The sequence below is a fragment of the Ochlerotatus camptorhynchus genome, unplaced genomic scaffold, assembly GCF_037179485.1.
Source record: "Ochlerotatus camptorhynchus isolate MF236.1 unplaced genomic scaffold, CSIRO-AGI_Acam_v1.1 ptg000379l, whole genome shotgun sequence".
Lineage (NCBI taxonomy): Eukaryota > Metazoa > Arthropoda > Insecta > Diptera > Culicidae > Ochlerotatus > Ochlerotatus camptorhynchus.
This window is the reverse complement of record NW_027040867.1, coordinates 1,671,986-1,690,406: the sequence shown is the minus strand read 5'-3', so window position 1 is coordinate 1,690,406 and position 18,421 is coordinate 1,671,986. Positions and strand designations below refer to the sequence as shown.

The 18,421-nt window shown below is 39.4% G+C and overlaps 2 protein-coding genes across 2 annotated transcripts in view; both read left to right on the top strand.

Moving 5' to 3' along the window:
• The window catches only part of LOC135710362 (HEAT repeat-containing protein 3), a 129,318-nt gene that overhangs the window by 26,388 nt on the left and 84,509 nt on the right, over positions 1 to 18,421 (top strand). The gene's annotated exons all lie outside the window — the stretch shown is intronic.
• Positions 1,709 to 16,689, top strand: LOC135710356 (A disintegrin and metalloproteinase with thrombospondin motifs adt-2-like). The gene is made up of 7 exons (XM_065232905.1): positions 1,709 to 2,275; positions 2,451 to 3,283; positions 3,341 to 3,469; positions 3,530 to 3,649; positions 15,510 to 15,645; positions 15,720 to 16,238; positions 16,298 to 16,689. Exons 1-7 carry the CDS (start codon positions 1,835 to 1,837, stop codon positions 16,550 to 16,552), a joined length of 2,433 nt encoding a protein of 810 aa, XP_065088977.1. The 5' UTR covers positions 1,709 to 1,834; the 3' UTR covers positions 16,553 to 16,689.

Below are 18,421 nucleotides of genomic sequence, written 5' to 3'. Positions count from 1 at the left end.
AAAATTATGCGTTATGTTTCTCAATGTTTTGACTGTATCCTATTTTAGTTCAAAATTATATCTTCACTACCCAAACAGCATTGTACACCTTATGAAAGTTTCAAAACCTTCTTTAAGTTTAAATACTGGTGTAAACAACTCTTACAAAGTCAAAGTTGCTGCTTGGGTATTGCAACTACGGGTAATCATTGAAAGTACTTGCATTTTGCTCAGGCACTTTTGAGCAAACTGTAACCACCTTCTCATACTCGAAATGTGCCTCGACCAATCTGGCACAACGATGCCCTATACGCTCTCTGACCAAAGCGCAGGGAAGATCTTTAAAATGCCGCTAATTGTTACTAAAATCCGCATACTATGTAAAAAGTTGAAAATGGACCATTTTACTTAAATTCCTCAAACTTCATACATACTCTACCAACAAAGTCCAAAGCTATACTGATAAATCAATAAATAGTTGTTCAACCACTATCCAAGATTTCAAAAATCTCTCTACTCACAGTTTTTCAAAAAATGCCCATTCAGGTGTACGCTCAATTTTAAGATACACTGTAATTTGTACTGTTTAACTGCATGAACAGATTCTGCAATGCGGTCGAAGGAAGGTATTTTAAATAATGTTGTTATTTTTATGTTTGCTAAATTTTCAAATACAGTTTATTTTTCCAAATCCATGCGGCTAGAAAATCATCTTATGCAGGTTTAATGCGAAAATTTTCATTCTGCAAAATAAAAATAGCTTGTGCTCTAGGGCAAGAGCACAACCCAGCACAATTTTAAGACAACTCAAAATACCGTTCCTACATTGATGTTATCAGACTTCAATTAAGCACATATATGGAATTGATATTGATATAATTCAATACAAGCTTCAACAAATATAGTTTTTAGCTGGATTTAAAATATCAGTGAGAAAAACAAAAATGTATAAATTCATTTACCGTTAAAATGTTTCACATTTGAAAACTATATCAGCTTTGTTTATAATAAAAATTAAAAATAGTATTGAGCATTGCATACATTATTCATTGGTTCATAAGGAATAAGTCCACAGAAAACACCAAGACAATAAAACAAATAGCGCACTTTTATTCTCGATTCCGCAGTTTTGAGGGGTCCAGTTTCAAATGCAGAATACAATACGAATAACGTTTTGCAGATAACCCAAAACGTTCACCCCGCAGAACATCCAACACGCATTTTAATATCGCCAGTTCTTAACCCACGCAGGAACACAAAGACAAAAAGCTGCAAATGACTGACCCACTAAACTTTATTGTGCCTGTGTGACAAAACCCGCAACGGTAACTCGCCTGCAATCATCATCAGTGTTTAATTAATTCAGCCCAGGGGCCGCTTTGCTCTCGTTTCGATTCTGGTCCAACCTCTTCGGTAGGTATCCGTCGTGTTGTTCTGACTCGAAGGCTCCCGACCCGCATCCCAGATTATCTGAAAGCCACTTGTAGAAACAATCGTAAAATAAATATTGCCCCATTCTTTACGATCGACGTCGCATGGACGGATCGTTCAAATTTGCAATAATGGCGAGGCAGAGCAGAGCGAAAGAAGACAAAATTTACAATATCATATCGGCGGAATGTGCGGCGTGCGTTTTGCTACTGGTTTGTGGTAATGTCACATTTGGAGATGCATGACGGTAAACAACCTGTCCGTGTCCATAAATCGACTGCGTCGGCGAAAGTATAAAACTGTCGGAACTTTTACCGGCCGGGGACAGTTTCGGTTCGGAATTTATCAGCGGTAGATCGTTGTTCGAGAAAATGAGAAGGTGTGAGTTCCAGTTCTAGCAATGTGACACAGGAAAGTTTTGAACATGTCTGTGATTAAGAATTTGTTACTATCGATACTGGTACTGAATGGAGCCGTGAGACTTGCGAAATCATTGGAATTAAATGATTTACCGAATTTGATGAACGAGCATGAACTGAGCTATTACTTTGGAAGTGACCATCGTGAAGAGTTACCTCTATTTGAATTATTCTCCCCAAGTAGTGAGCCGTTGTTCCAGTCAGAAAATCGCAATACAATTAGTGGAAAGCAAAGTGCAGTGCTAAAGATCCCATTTCAAGGCAACACATTCAGCTTAAATTTGCGTTCGCGAACAAATCTAGTGACTAGAAAAACCAAATTTGTGACCCGAACCGAGAATGGAAGCTCGGAAGAATATCTCCATCGTTCAACGAATGATTGCCACTACTTGCATGTTGATCATGAGTCATCTGCAGCAGTTACAAGTTGTGATTTTCAAAATTTTGTGAGTATTTCAAGCAATTTTTATGGGAATATTGGTTGCTTTTGAAAATTTGCTGTTCAAATCAAATGAAAACTTCACAAAAGGAAGACCCATATAATAATACCTTTCGTACCAAATTCAGAAATCGGTAACTACCTGAAATTAATATCTTATCAACATCATCACCATTTCCTAGCACGGTATCGTGTTCCTCCCGAACCAAACCCTGGAAATTCAACCACTAAACAGTCGCCTTCGGAATCTGATTCCGCTATTCAGTCATTTTATTGTGGAATCGCAAAACCTTCACCTTGTCAAGAAAACATCCCTGAAGGATGTTATCTATGCGGATGATCTACTGAACCGCCAAAACCTGCTGAGCATTGCCAACCGGTCCGACATTCATCTGCTCGGGGATACTCTGGAGCAGAAAAACTACACCCTAGAGGATCTCGAAGAACTCGAAGATCTCAACGAACCAAGCCCCGCTGGAACGTCACGGCTGCGCAGGCTGACAATCGAGCTGGGACTGTTCTTCGATGAAGCCGCATACCGAATATTCGCTCCCCACTTCGACAGCGATGATCTCAAACTGAAAGACTTTATCCTGGCGTACGTTAATGCAATTCAAGCTCTCTACCACCATCCTTCGCTTGGGAACCCAGTCGACATCACCGTGGTTTATTTGGAAATAATGAAACGGCAACCGAACGATATGCCCCACTACAGAGGAGAAAGAGAATCTCTGCTGGATTCATTCTGCTTGTATCAAAATAAACTGAATAAAGACGACGACAACGATGCTAATCATTGGGATTTGGCGTTGTACGTTTCCGGTCTGGATTTCTATGCGATCGAGAATGGAAGGAGAAATGGTGTGACAATGGGCCTGGCAACGGTGGGTGGCGTCTGTTTGGGGAAGTATGCCTGCGTCATAGCGGAATTCGGTACGACAAGTGTTTTCGGGAAACCGTACCCGTCAGCTGGATTCACGTCCGTCTATGTGGCAGCGCACGAAATTGGGCACAGGTTTGCTTTCGTCATTGTTCCTTCCGTTTTGGGTGTATTGAAAGATGTTTTCTTCAGTTTAGGAATGCACCATGACTCGGCGGGCAACATATGCGCAAAGGATGGATACGTTATGTCTCCCTCGAGGGGAACGCAGGGTGAAACCATATGGTCAAGTTGCAGTGCGGCAGCTATTCGCGAATTGGCGTAAGTGAATTTTGAAGTTTTCGAAATGGTTCAATCGGTTAATTTTTGAATTTGTTTTAGATGGGCTGACTGTTTGTTTGATGTACCGATGAAGACGAAGAAAGAGTTGGATGCATGGAAGTTTCAAGGATATCCGGGACAGGTATTCACCTCGAAAAAGCAGTGTGAGGTTTTGTTGATGTAAGTATCCTATATTCAGTAGTATATACTACCTAAAGCTACAACAAATTTAAACAGCACTTTTCAGTGTTCAACATGTAAAATTTCTACCTTGTTCAGCTCTTATTCCTCTTCGATCCTTGTTTGGACCCTACCCGAGGTAATCCTTCTTGGATATCGATTTGGAAAATTCCTCTTCGATCCTTCAAATTCTTATAGTAATCTGCTTGGAAATCGATTTGGATAAAAATTTACTGCCCCCAGGCGCCTAAGCTCAAAAGAAATGGGCAAACTCTTGATCCAATTTGATTTGCTCACGGATGATGAGAATGATCCATCATCCAAAAAAAAAATCTAGTAAACTTTCCCGGCTTAATGCCGAGAAGGAAAAGATTTGCCCTATCGTGATAGCCACTTCCGATTTCCATGCTCTCGCATGGAACTTTTGAACTTCGTGAAAGTTAAGTTTTCACTACAAATGCGACGTCGGGGTGAATGCCGTGTATTGGCTGAAACCTTGGACGGATTTAAATGTCTTCTCAAGTATCTTACTGAGAAGCAGCACAATTTTTTTTACTTGCGACCAGCGTTGCCAGGTCATTTTCAGAAAAATCTGGAACAGGTAAAATATAAAATCTGGAAAAATCTGGAATGCTCCAAAAAATTACATCCATTAACCAGCATTTCAAAAATTGAGATAAATGTGGGTAAAAAACAGCAGAAAATATGGTTAGAATTGTTTTTTAAACTGTAACTTTTTAAAAAAGAATGAGAAGCAAAGAATCAATGAAATTTGATGGGATGGATTTTTTGAACTAATAGTCGATGTAGTCCTTACTATTTGATGCAGTACCAGAATTTAAAGATTTTATTAGTTCTAAATAATTCTAATATTACTCTGAGGTTGATCAGATTTACAGTTTAATTCTTGACAGCATACAACCCACAACACCCAACAGACCAGTAGGCAATTTTATGTTGAAGCTAAATTCACCGGGCTGAAGTGGGAATCAAAACCTAACATCGTGGAACTCACACACAGTTTACCTAAACTACGGGTAACTCCACTATTTGCATGACCATTATGCCAAAGAATAATTTTATTATATTACTAAAATGAAAGTCTGATAGTTTCATTTTTGAAGTCTCAGGATCTTGCAATGATTCTAAATTCCGGAATTTATATTTTTCCTGCGTCCCAGACCATGAAATGTTTTGGTAGTCTGAATTTACTTGGAACTCATTACAAGATATATTGGCCTTTTTTTTTTGTTCAATTTGAATCATCCTAGAATTCCATCATATTTCTTTTCTATATTCCCCTAAAATAATCTTGAAAATATCTAAACTTTTCCAGTAACATTCTAAGAGTTCTTATCATTACCTCTTGAAATCTCTTATAAATCACTCTTCAATCCCACAACTCCCTCAAATTGGTAATAATTCCCAAGAATTGGCTCAATTTAGTGTCCATTTTTCTCTATGAAATACTTAAAATATTCTTAACAATTTCTTGGTACACTCTTCTGAATGACCGTCACACTCTTCTCAGGCTTATCCGATAATTCCCTTTAAACTGCTATGTAGGTAAGGTTAGAATTGGTTTGAAATCCTTTTCAGTATTACCCAAGTACTCAAGTACTTTGCCAAAATGGTTTTGAAAGTCTCCCAGAAATTGCACTTAAATTTTTAGTAAAATTAATCTCCATAGAAACATTTGACAGAATTCCATTGAAATTATTCTCGCGATTCGTATCAGCATACTCTTTAAGTTTCATGATAAGAATTTTCTATGATTTATTTTCCGGATTGTATTTCCTTTATTGACAAAATCTCCATGCAATTGTCATCAGAGTTGACAAGACAATTGATACCGTCTTCAACCAGAGGTTGCACAGACTGAATATTTAACATTAAACAACGGAAAACACACCACACCCCTAAGAGATGAACTAGCCTATGGCTAAAAATCTCTCAAATAAAGAAAAAAAAAACGCCACACCCATTACCATTAGAACAGTAGGCAAATTTTGAGGTTGCCATAATTTGCCCCGGCTGGAGCGTCAATCGAACCCTCACTTCGTGGCACTCACAATACGCCTAAATGATGGGTGACGCCGCACGACCCTGAAACCCACAAAGATGGATGTAATTCTACTCAGAAGTAGCTTGAAATTCTCCTTTCATTTCACAAAGAATTCGCCTCACACTTAACTGTGAACTATTTTCAGAATTACTTTAAAATTCCAATAATGTCCAATGTTGTTAATAATTAAAGTACCAAATTTGGCTTTTTATTTTTTTTTATTAGAGGAAAGAGCAAATTAAAAAATCTGGGAAAATCTGGAACATATTAAAAAAAATCTGGAAATATACGAGGTCTGTCTGTCTATCTGGCAAGACGACTAAAATCTGGAATACTGGCAACGCTGCTTACGACACCAAAACTGAACGTGTGTTCAAGGTTGTCATGAAAGGACTGCCCAGTGGTGAATCCCTGGATCAGATCAAAGATGAACTGGCAAAATTACTTGGAGTTGTGCCACTCCAAGTAACCAAAATCAAAATAAAATCCCGTCGTGGCGATTATCGCAACGGGATTTCTAATGATTTTCATTTAGTTCACTTCAAGTCTAGTGAACTAAACAACCTTAAGGCCTTAGAAAATGCTAGCCTTATGCTCCATGTCCGAGTGAAGTGGGAACACTTCAGGAAGACTGGAGGAAATTTCCAAAACCTCACTCAGTGCCGTAAGTGCCAGGGATGGGGTCACGGAACTAAAAATTGCTACATGCCAGGTAAATGCATGAATTGTGGTGATTCCTCTCACGCAAAGGACGACTGTCCTGTGAAGGAAGATCCTAAGAAATTTAAATGTTCAAATTGTGGTGAAAACCACAAATCCAATTTTTGGGAATGTAAGACTCGCAAAGCGATCCTACAATCTCGTTCTAACCGACAGGTAAGAAACGCTCCACGTTTCCGACCAGGTACAAATTCCTCTGCTGTTAACAACGGTCAGCGAGGAACAAATTCTACATTCGTACCCGTAGGTACAAATATCACCCCTGCTTCAAATTTTTCATCTGTACCTACTCCCCTCGCTGCTAACAATGTTCAGCGAGTTAATGGAGCTACCTATGCTGCTATTGCAGCGGGTAGAAATCAAAATACTAACCAAAGTAATTCTAACGGAAATTTTGATAATTTTGACTTAGTAAGCATTATGCTCCTAAAATGGAATTTTTACAGAAATCATTATTGACATGATTTCTGATATGCTTAAATCTAACTCCATGTTTGATGCTATTCAAACTGGAGTAAAATTTGCGAACAATATTGTCATGACTTTGAAATTCAGTAATGGATGTTAAATCATTAAATATTTTAAATGTGAATACTCGGTGAAGACGAGTTATTTAACTTTTTGAGAGTTCGTAACGTGCATATTGCCGTTATAACTGAAAAGTTCCTTAAACCTGACCATAAGGTTAAGAGGGACACAGTTTTCTTCTTTTATAGAAATGATCGTCTTGATGGACCCTGTGGTGGCGTTGCCATCATTGTTCATAGACGAATCAAACATAAAATTCTTCCTTCATTTGAACCCAAAGTTTTTGAAACTTTGGGAGTTTCTATTGAAACAAAATTTGGACAACTTAAGTTTATAGCTGCCTATTTACCATTCCAATGCGTAGGCCAGCAAAAGAATTTTCTCAAGGGTGACCTTCAGAAACTTACCCGTCATAGGTCTAAATTCTTCATAATTGGTGATTTTAATGCAAAACACCGCTCATGGAATAATGCTCAAAGCAATTCCAATAATAATATTCTGTTTGATGATTGTTCTGCAGGTTATTACATTATTAAATATCCAAACAGCCCAACATGCTTTTCTTCAGCAAAAAATCCCTCAACTATTGATATGGTCTTAACTGATTCATGTCAACTTTGTAGCCAATTGGTTACCCATGCTGACTTCGGTTCTGATCACCTTCCAGTAACTTTTGAAATATCCCAAGAAATAATTTGTAATCCCAACAGCTCTACTTTCAATTACCATAGAGCTGATTGGGAGCAGTATCGAACATTTATGGAATATAACTTCGATCCAAACATTCTTTGCAAACCAAAGATGAAATTAATTATGCTCTTGAATCTCTGACTACTTCTATAATTGAAGCAAGAGCTGCCTCAGTACCAAAATGCGAGGTTAAATTCGATTCAATTATAATAGATGACGATCTTCAACTCTTGATTCGTCTTAAAAATGTCCGTACGAGACAATATCAAACAACACGCGATCCTACCATGAAAGTTATCTGGCGGGATTTGCAAAAACAAATTAAAAAGCGATTATCTGCCCTGAGGAATAACACTTTTGAAAATAATGTTTCTAAATTAGACCCGAGTTCCAACCTCTTTTGGAAACTCACAAAAATTTTGAAAAAAAACTGAAAAGCCTATTTCAGCACTTAAGAAGGTGGTAAAATTTTGATCACAAATTTGGAAAAAGCTCAGAAACTTGCTCCCATAATTTCAGGTGATGATGGAATTTTCTATATCCTCATCAAAAAAACTCCCAGAGAGTACCTTGTCTTTCTTGGTAAAATTATTTAACAGATGTTTCCATTTGGCATACTTTCCTGATAAATGGAAAAATGCTTAAGTTATTCCAATTTTGAAGCCGGATAAAAATCAAGCTGAAGCTTCTAGATACCGTCCAATAAGTTTGCTTTCTTCAATAAGTAAACTTTTTGAAAAGATAATTTGAAATAGAATGATGCTTCACAGCAATACGAACTCAATTTTTGCAGATGACTTCTTCTTCTTGTTCGCATTTCAAGCTTATTGCTTAGCACATATTAGCTTATTGCGTGCTCTCAACTTAGTGTTCTAAATGCACTTCCACAGTTATTAATTGAGAGCTTTCGATGCCAATACCAATGCATGAATTTGTATATTGTGTGGCAAGCACAATGATTCTCTATATGCCCAGGGAAGTCGAAAAAATTTCTAACCCGAAAGATTCCCTCGACCAGACCGGGAATCGAACCCGCCGCCTACGTTTCATGCTCGAAGATATCTTAAAAAGTGAAGAATTTAAAGTATTTGTTCTACGAACTTTCCACCTATATGGTATAAAAATGTATAGTCTACAGCATAATGTTTCTTAAACTGTTCTAAAAATTTCGTTCAAACATAGTGTTTGTGTAGATTCCATAGATTGAGCGATAAAAATCAGAAAAGACGGGGAATTTTTCACAGATGGCTCAAAAATTGGAATACGAACAAGTGCAGGAATCTTTGGCCCCAGGAAAAATATTTCAGTTGCGATGGGACATTTTCCAACAGTGTTTCAAGCGGAAATTGTAGCCATAGTTGAATGTGTACATGTTTGTCTGAAGAGGAAATACAGATGTGTAAATATTTGTATTTTTTTCTGATAGTCAAGCAGCGCTGAAAGCACTGAGTGCTTACAAATGTACATCAAAGATCGTCTGGGAATGTATTCTTTCGCTTCGGAAAATGTGCCAACGGAACTCAGTAAACTTAAATTGGGTACCAGGACACTGTGGCATTGAAGGAAATGAAAGGGCAGAAGACCTAGCAAAGTTAGGTTCCAATTCACAGTTTTTTGGCACAGAACCATACTATGGAATATCATACTGTACGATAAAAATGGAACTCAATTGCTGGGAAGAGCAAAGGGTGATGGCCAATTGGATGACTATCACAAACTGCAACCAGTCGAAAAGATTTATAACTCCTAACATAACATACACCTAAAAGAGGTTTTAGTATATAAACTGGCCTAGTAACTGGGCACTTTCCTAGTAGATATCACATGAAGAACATTGGTCGGGTTCAGAGCGATATCTGTCGTTTCTGTAATTTGGAACGTGAAACCTCGGAACATCTGCTCTGCAGTTGTGGTGCATTACATAAGCGTAGATCTAAATTTTTTGGAAGCATTAGCTTACAACCTAGTGAAATTTGGTCTGCAAATCCTGGAAAGGTAGTTGGTTTTATAAACCATATTATACAGGACTGGGAATTAAGTCATCCACTCGTTAAATAGTGGTGGTTTTGCATGATACAAACTGCAAATAGGGGTCCCACAAAAGTTCAAATAATGGACGCAGTAATTTTACTCCCCTCTCCAACAAAAAAAAATGGAAAAGCACATCAAAACGATAAAATGGAAAAAATAGGTTAAATCTACCGGTCCAACTTGCAATGCCAAATTGAACTTAGGCATGAAAAAATAGCCCAAAATCGCAAAAAATACTGAAATCACGTTTGAAAAAGTTTTGAATACGCCGAAATTTGACAAAATAGCCCACAGCCTATAGTTTCCAAAATGGATTTAAGATACTTAAATGGCCTGGAATAGGTTTTAACAAAATAACAAGAATAGCACACAGCCTATAGTTTCCAAAATGGATTTAAGATACTAAAATGGCCTGGAATAGGTTTGAAAAAGGCAAAACTTCACTAAAATCATTAGAATGTCCTGTTAGCTATTATGTTGAAAACGATAACTCTTATAAAAATCTAGTCAAAATAGTCCTAACTTTCCCGAAAATGGCTCAAAAAAGGCCAAGACTTTCCAAAATGGAAAAATAACATTGAAATAGCATAAATTGTTTAATAATACCAAAATAGTCATGAAATCAAATGAAATGAAATACTAAAAGTAAACGGGATAATTATTTCATTTTTTTCTTGCTTAGAAGAACACAATTATATAAAAGGTCCTTAAAAACGCTAACATATTCCCATTCATAAAAATGGCATTCAAAAATCCTAAATGCATTTAAAACCCCAACACGTTTAAGAAGCAAAATAAATAAATGTACGAAAGCTCTTTAATATTTAATTTTTTATAAATTATTTGTAATGCGAGCTTTCTGAATTTCTGTGACCCACCTGAGGGCAGTCCGTAACCCACCGCACCGGTGGGTCGGGACTCATAAATTGAGAAAAGGTGCAATAGGTTATTCTGGGTCAAATTAATCCAATGATTAATTTTTGATTTCAGACCCCATATCATAGCAAAAGTTTTTTGCTCAAAAACAGGAGTTACTCCTAGATACTTGACAGTGTGTGAAGGTTATAGAAATATTCCTTTCACTTATTTAATTCAATTCAGTGCAACTGTTTGGTAACTCTTTTAATGTCTGCATATTAGACCGTAATTTAGCCAACAGCATTCGTACTCGCGGTGGTGGTGTCCTCATCGCTGTTTCCAACGCATTCGCCTCCTGCGTGATCGCCGACGAACTATTTACTACAATTGAAGCGGTTTGGGTTAAGGTCAGCCTCACTTGGCGGAACATCCTCATTGGAGCGGTGTATATTCCCCCTGATCGTCGACATGACTGCAGTACAATGCAGCTTCATCGGGATGCTACAGAATTTGCATCGTCCTTGGCTGATATAACGGATGTGCTTCTTCTGCTTGGTGATTTTAATCAGCCTGGGCTTATCTGGTCGCCCTCAGGCCAGAGTTATGCGTTTCCAGATCCGCTGGCATCTTCAACTACTCCTGCCAGTCACTTGCTTGAAGACGGCACGGCTTTTCATGGACTGAGCCAGATAAATCTTCACACTACGAAAAAGACATGTAAATTTCAGTGCCCTGAGACCGACACATGCAAGCGGCCCTTTTGACATAAGAATCAGTTGAAAAGGACGAGAAAATGAATTCAATCAAACGCACTTTTCGTCTAGTTGCATATGTTTCAGTTTCAGGACACTTAATTTTCCATGCCATGTTTGTTTACGTTCCATGATTTACGTCAGAGCTAAATTACGTCTCGTGTAAAAATAGTAATTTCTAAGTGTGTTGTTCCCAATTTCCAGTATCGTTTTCTTTACTTAGTTTTTGCAAGCGAAAGTACACTTCTGGCCTGTGCCGTCGCTGAAGCGCCTAGGTCATCGTTCCTCTTGACAATTTCCACCCTGCTTTGGATATAAAGGGTGTCCACGATGAAATTGCCACACACAAAATTGATTCGCAAAATTCGAGTTTTCATCCGATTGCCATCAAATTTTCAGGGATTGAGAAATAACTATTAAACTTCATTTTACCATTTTACTCGTATTTTATTTACAGTCCATACGCAAATGCCCGCACCTTGGCCTTAACCCCGGCCATAAGATTCTGCACAACCTGTGAATCAACCGTTTTTTGCATGTAAACCCATACTTTCTTCAGTTCCTCGACTGTCTTCACTACCTTAGGTCGTTTAAGAAGGTGCTGCTTCATAATCGCCCAGTACTTCTCGATGGGGTGGAGCTCCGGAGTGTTGGGAGGGTTGAACATTTTCGGCACGAAATTGACCTTATTGTCCGCATACCACTTCAGCACGTCCTTGGAGTAGTGGCATGAGGCCAAATCCGGCCAGAAGATTGTTGGGACGTTGTGGGCCTTCAGGAGAGGAAGCAGCCGCTTCTGGAGGCACTCTTTTATGTACACCTGTCCGTTCATCGTGTCCTGGGTCACGAAAGGTGCACTTCGCTTCCCGCACGTGCAGATGGCTTGCCAAACCAGGAATTTCTTCGCAAATTTGGACATCTTCTGAGTGCGGACATGCTCCGGAACGCTGAACTTATCCTTGGCCGTGAAAAACAGGTTGCCGGGGATCTGTTTGAAGTCGGCCTTCACATATGTTTCGTCGTCCATGATGCAGCATTCAACTTTCGTCAGCATGTTGAGGTACAACTTCCTGGCACGGGTTTTGGCGGACTTGTTCTGCTTCTCGTCGCGATTAGGGGCCTTTTGTACCTTGAACGTTCGAAGCCCAGCCTTAGTTTTGGCCTTCTGGACAAAACTTCGGCTTAGGTGCAGCTTCTTAGCCACATCCCTAACGGAGGCGTTCGGATTTCGGTTGAAGGCCCCAACTACGCGGTTGTGATTTTTGGTGTTGTACGGAATACTTTTTCCTTCACTTCTGGGCTTCCGATCGGTGATCAACCGTTCCTCGAACCGCTTAATCACTCGCGACACCGTGGAATTCGCGATTCCCAACGTTTTAGCGATGGAACGATGCGAGAGATCCTTGTTCTCGTGATGAATGCGCAAGATTTTATCACGCACGAGCTGTTCTTTCGACTCCATTTCCGCGAGTTTTGATCACAGGACTTTAAAACTTGCAGGATGTAAATAATGCACTATGAACTAAATCCACCCAAATTTTCATTAAATTCTACCTTACGGTTAAAAAGTTAGAGCAATTTCATAGTGTGGCAATTTCATCGTGGACACCCTTTATCTATCGCGAACGGATCTCAAATTCTTTTTGAAGAAACCTTGACTGCCACTCGGCTCAATTTTCGAAAGACCGATTTCCGTTTGCTGAGGCGTTCCTTGTCCCGGATTGACTGGAACGTTTTGAATGACTTTGATATCGATACAGCAGTCGCTCGTTATAATTGCCTTTTGCGCGACTGTGTTTGTGCTTCAGTACCGAAGTGCCTACCTCCAAGAAAACCGCCTTGGTGTAACGCTACTCTCCGCAACCTGAAACCTGAAACGAGTGCGAGCTAGAGCTCTCCGCGCTTTCACTCATCGACGATGTACCCTTACCAAACGAAATGTTTCAATTGCCAGCAATGATTATCGCCACTACAACAAAGCCTCTTTACAAGAGGTATGTAATTCGTACTCAACATAATCTGCAATGCCACCCCCAAGGGATTCTGGTCGTTTGTGAATACGAAGAGGAAGGAAACTGGACTGCCGTCAAAAATGTTTCTCGGCAATGACGTAGCATTGACAACTGAGGACAAATGCAGCCTATTTGCTTGGCACTTCTTAAGCGTCTTCTCGAATGACTCCCCATCGCAAGCAGAAATTGAGCGAGCCGTCCGTGATGTGCCAACCGACGTCGTTAACATGGATGTTTTTGCCGTAGATGTACAAATGGTTCTCTCTGCGATGAGTAAAACCAAATCATCATTTTCACCAGGTCCGAGCGTTATTCCATCTGGTGTCCTAAAAAATGCTGCGATATCTTAGCTGCTCCGTTGTCCTTGCTCTTCAACCTGTCACTTCGTCAGCAGAAATTTCCCACACTATGGAAACGCTCTACTATGTTCCCTGTTTTCAAGAAAGGAGACAAACGCAATGTGAAAAACTACCGTGGGATTATCTCGCTTGGGGTTGAATCTAAGCATATCAACATGGCTTCTTTCATGGCCGCTCCGTGGAAACGAATCTCGGCAGCTTTACGTTTTGTATGGAAAATGTATGCAAGAAACTTCAAGTAGATGCCATCTACACTGATCTTAAATCTGCGTTTGATAGAGTTGTGCACGACGTTCTGCTAGCTTGAAAAAAATGGATGTTCTGTTTCCTTATGCAGCTGACTTAGTCGTTCGAGGCTATGCTGACTGTTTAGAACTAGAGGAAATGCAGGTAATGTCGGCCTAAGTGTCTCTAATTTGGGCCCATACATAAATTCAGCAATCGACTAAATTTTCAATAGCAACCAAAAATATCCATTATTAACGTCCCAATAACGCGTTCATCTAGATAAAATTGATAAATAACAGATTTTTAGCGATGAGCCCAATCCTAGATCCATAGGCCAACATTAGAGACATTTCCCATACAAAACCTTCTTGAAATCTTTAATGATTGGTGTGAACGTATTGTTACGGTCCTGTGCGTCTCAAAGTGCTGCGTAATTAGTTTCCGTCGAACTAGGACTGCCGCTCACTACTGGAAATCGTGTGTGTTGTTTGGATTCCCTACCAAGCAGTATGGAGTGGACGATTCAAAGCTGTTCAACGCAAATTCTTCAGATACGCACTGCGCTGTCTTCCTTGGAGTGACCCGCTGAATTTACCACCGTATGCTGACGGCTTTCGTTCACTGGGTTTGGATACTCTTGCTGAGCGACGAAACGTATCACAGGCCGTCTTCGTTGCTAAAGTCTTGCTCCCAGAATTTGATGTTCCTGAGTTACTGGTCAAAATTAATCTGTATGTTACTGGTCAAAATTAATCTGTAGCTGTATGCACTCCGTCCGAGAGCCTAGATACATGAAGAAGTACATGCAACCAACTGTGCTGCAAACAGTTCCTTTGTCGCCATGATTCATAAATTCAACGAAGTATCTGACCTATTTGACTTTGACATCAATGCCTCCAGATTTCGTCATCGTTTGCTGTCGGCCAATTTTTAATTTTTAATGAGTGACTACATTATACATTATTATAGATTATTTTAAGTTTAGGTGTTTCATTGAGACTACCAAGTCAGATGGACTTAATAATAATAAATAATAATAATAAATAATAATAATAGATGTGGTGTTATTTAAGGTTTTTTTTTTGTATCGTGAGAATGGGAAAATTGTTGTTATCATCCTTGCTTTGAAGTGCTTTCTTCCTGGTAGTCCAACGACTAGACCATATTGGCACAGCATGGCCGGTCTAAAAATTTGTTTAAATTTTAGAGGTTTGTTCCCCAGGCAAAGTCCCTACAATATGGTAATTTTCGAAACGGGCACGACGTACAGGCAAAACTGTTGATAAACACACACTACGAAAAAGACATGTAAATTTCAGTGCCCTGAGACCGACGGGGAATATTTTGGATATTTTACGGGGACGACGTGTAGATGTTAAAAACTATTGATAGACGTCATTTTGGAATCCAAAATGGCAACATCTAGAATACTACTCATAATGTCAAATATCTATTGGTAATCTGCCTAATGACTCATAACAAAAATAGACCGCCTCTATTTCGAAACCTTAGTCGAAGTCTATCATGCAAATGTTTTTTTCCAACAAAAGCCAATAAATGCGTTGATAAAGATTCATTTGTAATCATAATTAACATGCATTAACACCATCGTTTCAGAGATAACGACGCCATTGCCGTGCCGACATCGGGTCTAGAACGAATTTGCCAAAATCTCCAATGTCGAACGCCGCATCGTACTGGCTTTTACTTCGCCGGACCGGCGCTGGAAGGAACCGACTGTGGTGATAGCAAGGTGAGCTTTTCGCCTCTTGATCGCCTGGAAGCACACAACAGATATCTCACCACAAAGTTTTCCTCCATTTACAGTGGTGTATTGGCGGAAGTTGTGTGAAGCAGAAGAAAAAACCCATCAGCGTAGTTAAGGGAGGTTGGAGCGATTGGGCCAGTGGAGACTGCAACTCGGGCTGCTTGGCGCGTTCGAAAGGGTTCCAGCAGCGAAGTAGGCGATGTAACAACCCGAAACCGGTCAATACGGATGCTGGATGTGAAGGGAGTGCATATGATGTGGCCGTTTGCGACGACGAAAAGCTTTGCACGAATAAGCGGCAACCGATTGAAATTTATGCAAGTATTAAATGTAAGGAATTCAGTAAGCTGCTGAACAGACTTGATCCGGCTGGTCTAGGGATTCAGGGCCCGTACGATGGTTACAGACTTTGGATGAGTTGCGCTATCTATTGTAAACGTGCGGACAGTGACGCCTATTATGCACCACGATTTGATTTGAACGATCTCGGAGTGGATTCTTATTTCCCTGATGGCACTTGGTGTTATTCCGAAGGATCAACAACCTATTACTGCCAGCAGCACCATTGCTTACCGGAGGTAAAGGCTTTGTGCTTATGTTTTAAACTATTCATTATAATTTTCCTATCAATTTTCAGAATTTTAAAACGTCCAAGATTTCCATTTGGGCCCTTACCGAGGATATCCCCATCTCGGGCAATGCCCTCCCAATCCGAACGCACTATCTGGACAACGAACTGTCCAACTATCTCTCTATAGACCGGTACCGAAGACCGCTGCTAAAGCATTGGAATTACCGTCCAACGCTACACGAAGACGATGGGGAATGGCCAGACCATGATTATCTGGAGCTTCCCGAAGAAGTCAAAAAAGCCACCCACCGCCTACGATAGCCTTTGGGTGGGTGCGCTTATCACATGACATAAAAGCGAATGACATCAACCATTCATTACTCTCGCGTGAACAAACTCGCAAATATTCCTTTGTTAAATAAAGTAATTCAGCAGTCAAATATTTGGCTGCATTTTTTTTTTATCAAAACCTGTTTTTCTACGCTCTGCACTGCATTGAAGGCTTTCTTTCCAGATAAAGATGTTGCTAGCTTATCGACGAGCGTCGTGAATCTGAATGAAGGTTGTTGTGGTAAAACGTGGGTGATAAATCTCTCCCAATTGTCACCGGGGTGATGATAGCCAGAGCTAATAGCAACAACATCTGTTTATGCTTTTGGCTGACAGATGTTGTTCTGCACGATTTAAAATTGAACAATTGTCTTTAGTTATTAACACTTTAGAATTGAATGTCTTTTTGGGGGAGAGATAAGCTATTTTTGGATCGGTGATTCAATGATACCTAATATAACCAGATCCATCGTTGAACATTGCCAAGCTATCGACGTGTCAGTAATTTATTCAGAATTCACTATTTTGATCACGTGCAGCTCTTGACAAACAATATAATTACCCTTCCAGCTTATTTATCAGGATTTTTATGAACAAGTTTAGTTTCCAAGACGTCAGTCTTATTTTTAGTTTATGGCTACTGAAAGAACCTGTTTGTCAGAACTGCAGTGATTTTGCATGGTTCCTTTTATTACAGCCAATGATAACATCAATTGGTAAGAAATGGACATACCAAAACCGATGCAAACACCTCATTTGAAATTGCCATTAAATTTAATGGATTCTGGATGGTCGTAAGCATGAATTAGTCTACCTTGTTATTGCCACCAGAAAATGTCGTGTAATCCAGCACTCCCGGTAGAACTTCCCATGGTATACCCCTCATCGCCCAACACTGCAATAACATTGCAATGTTAGCAATCATCATTTAAGAAGCTAAATACCTGCCTATTCGTAGTTACCAAAAATTATGCGCTACTAAATCTATTGATTTATTGCTGACGTACAATTGATCAGTGTCGTTCAGAATAGTCGTTGTAGTGATCACAGGTACCGATAGAAAATTTACTCCCAGAGCAGCGTTAATCAACATTGAAGGAAAAAGGTGATTTTGGAGTCAAAATGTTGTTTGGACAAGTTTCTGGAGGCGGTAAAATTTCAAAACTTATTGCAACTGCCAATTGTGACAAGAAGTTCTTATTATTTTCTTGTTCATCTGGCAGTAAGTCATGTTTGGTGAAGATTGAATAACATCCACCAAGAATGTTAGTTTTGATAGTTAGCACAGAAAATATTTTGTCGGAGATCTATGTTTGCCGAGAAAAGCATTCAGCAGATTTATGCAATTTAATGCAAATAGGTTTACATATTATATGGCTAGGATCAGCTCAATTTTGTTTTGTTAACAAACACAGTCGCGTAACCTAACTTTTTACCTGTGCACGAACTTTAAAAAAAAATGATAGGGGAAAAGTTGGCTTCGACAATACCTTAACCTATTATCGTCAGGGGGGTAAACAACGTCTTTGAGAGCTCAATTTTGGCATGTGGATACATTGTGTTTCAGAGCAACTTTTGGCCAAATTTGAGTGCTCTAGGACTTTGTTTACCCCCTGACGATAATAGGTTAAGGTATTGCCGAAGCCAACTTTTCCTCTATCTAGCAATATTTATAAAGACTGTACTTGAAAAAAAATTACAGACGAAAATTATCATCAAAAATTTATTTGAAGTCGGATATCTTTGAAACTCTCAGGGAATAAGAGAAAAACTCATATTAGCTATGTTTTTGCAAAGTTGGTTTATTCAACCTCCTCTCCTAGGCTAAATGGCCGCACCTTGGACTAAACGCTACCCATC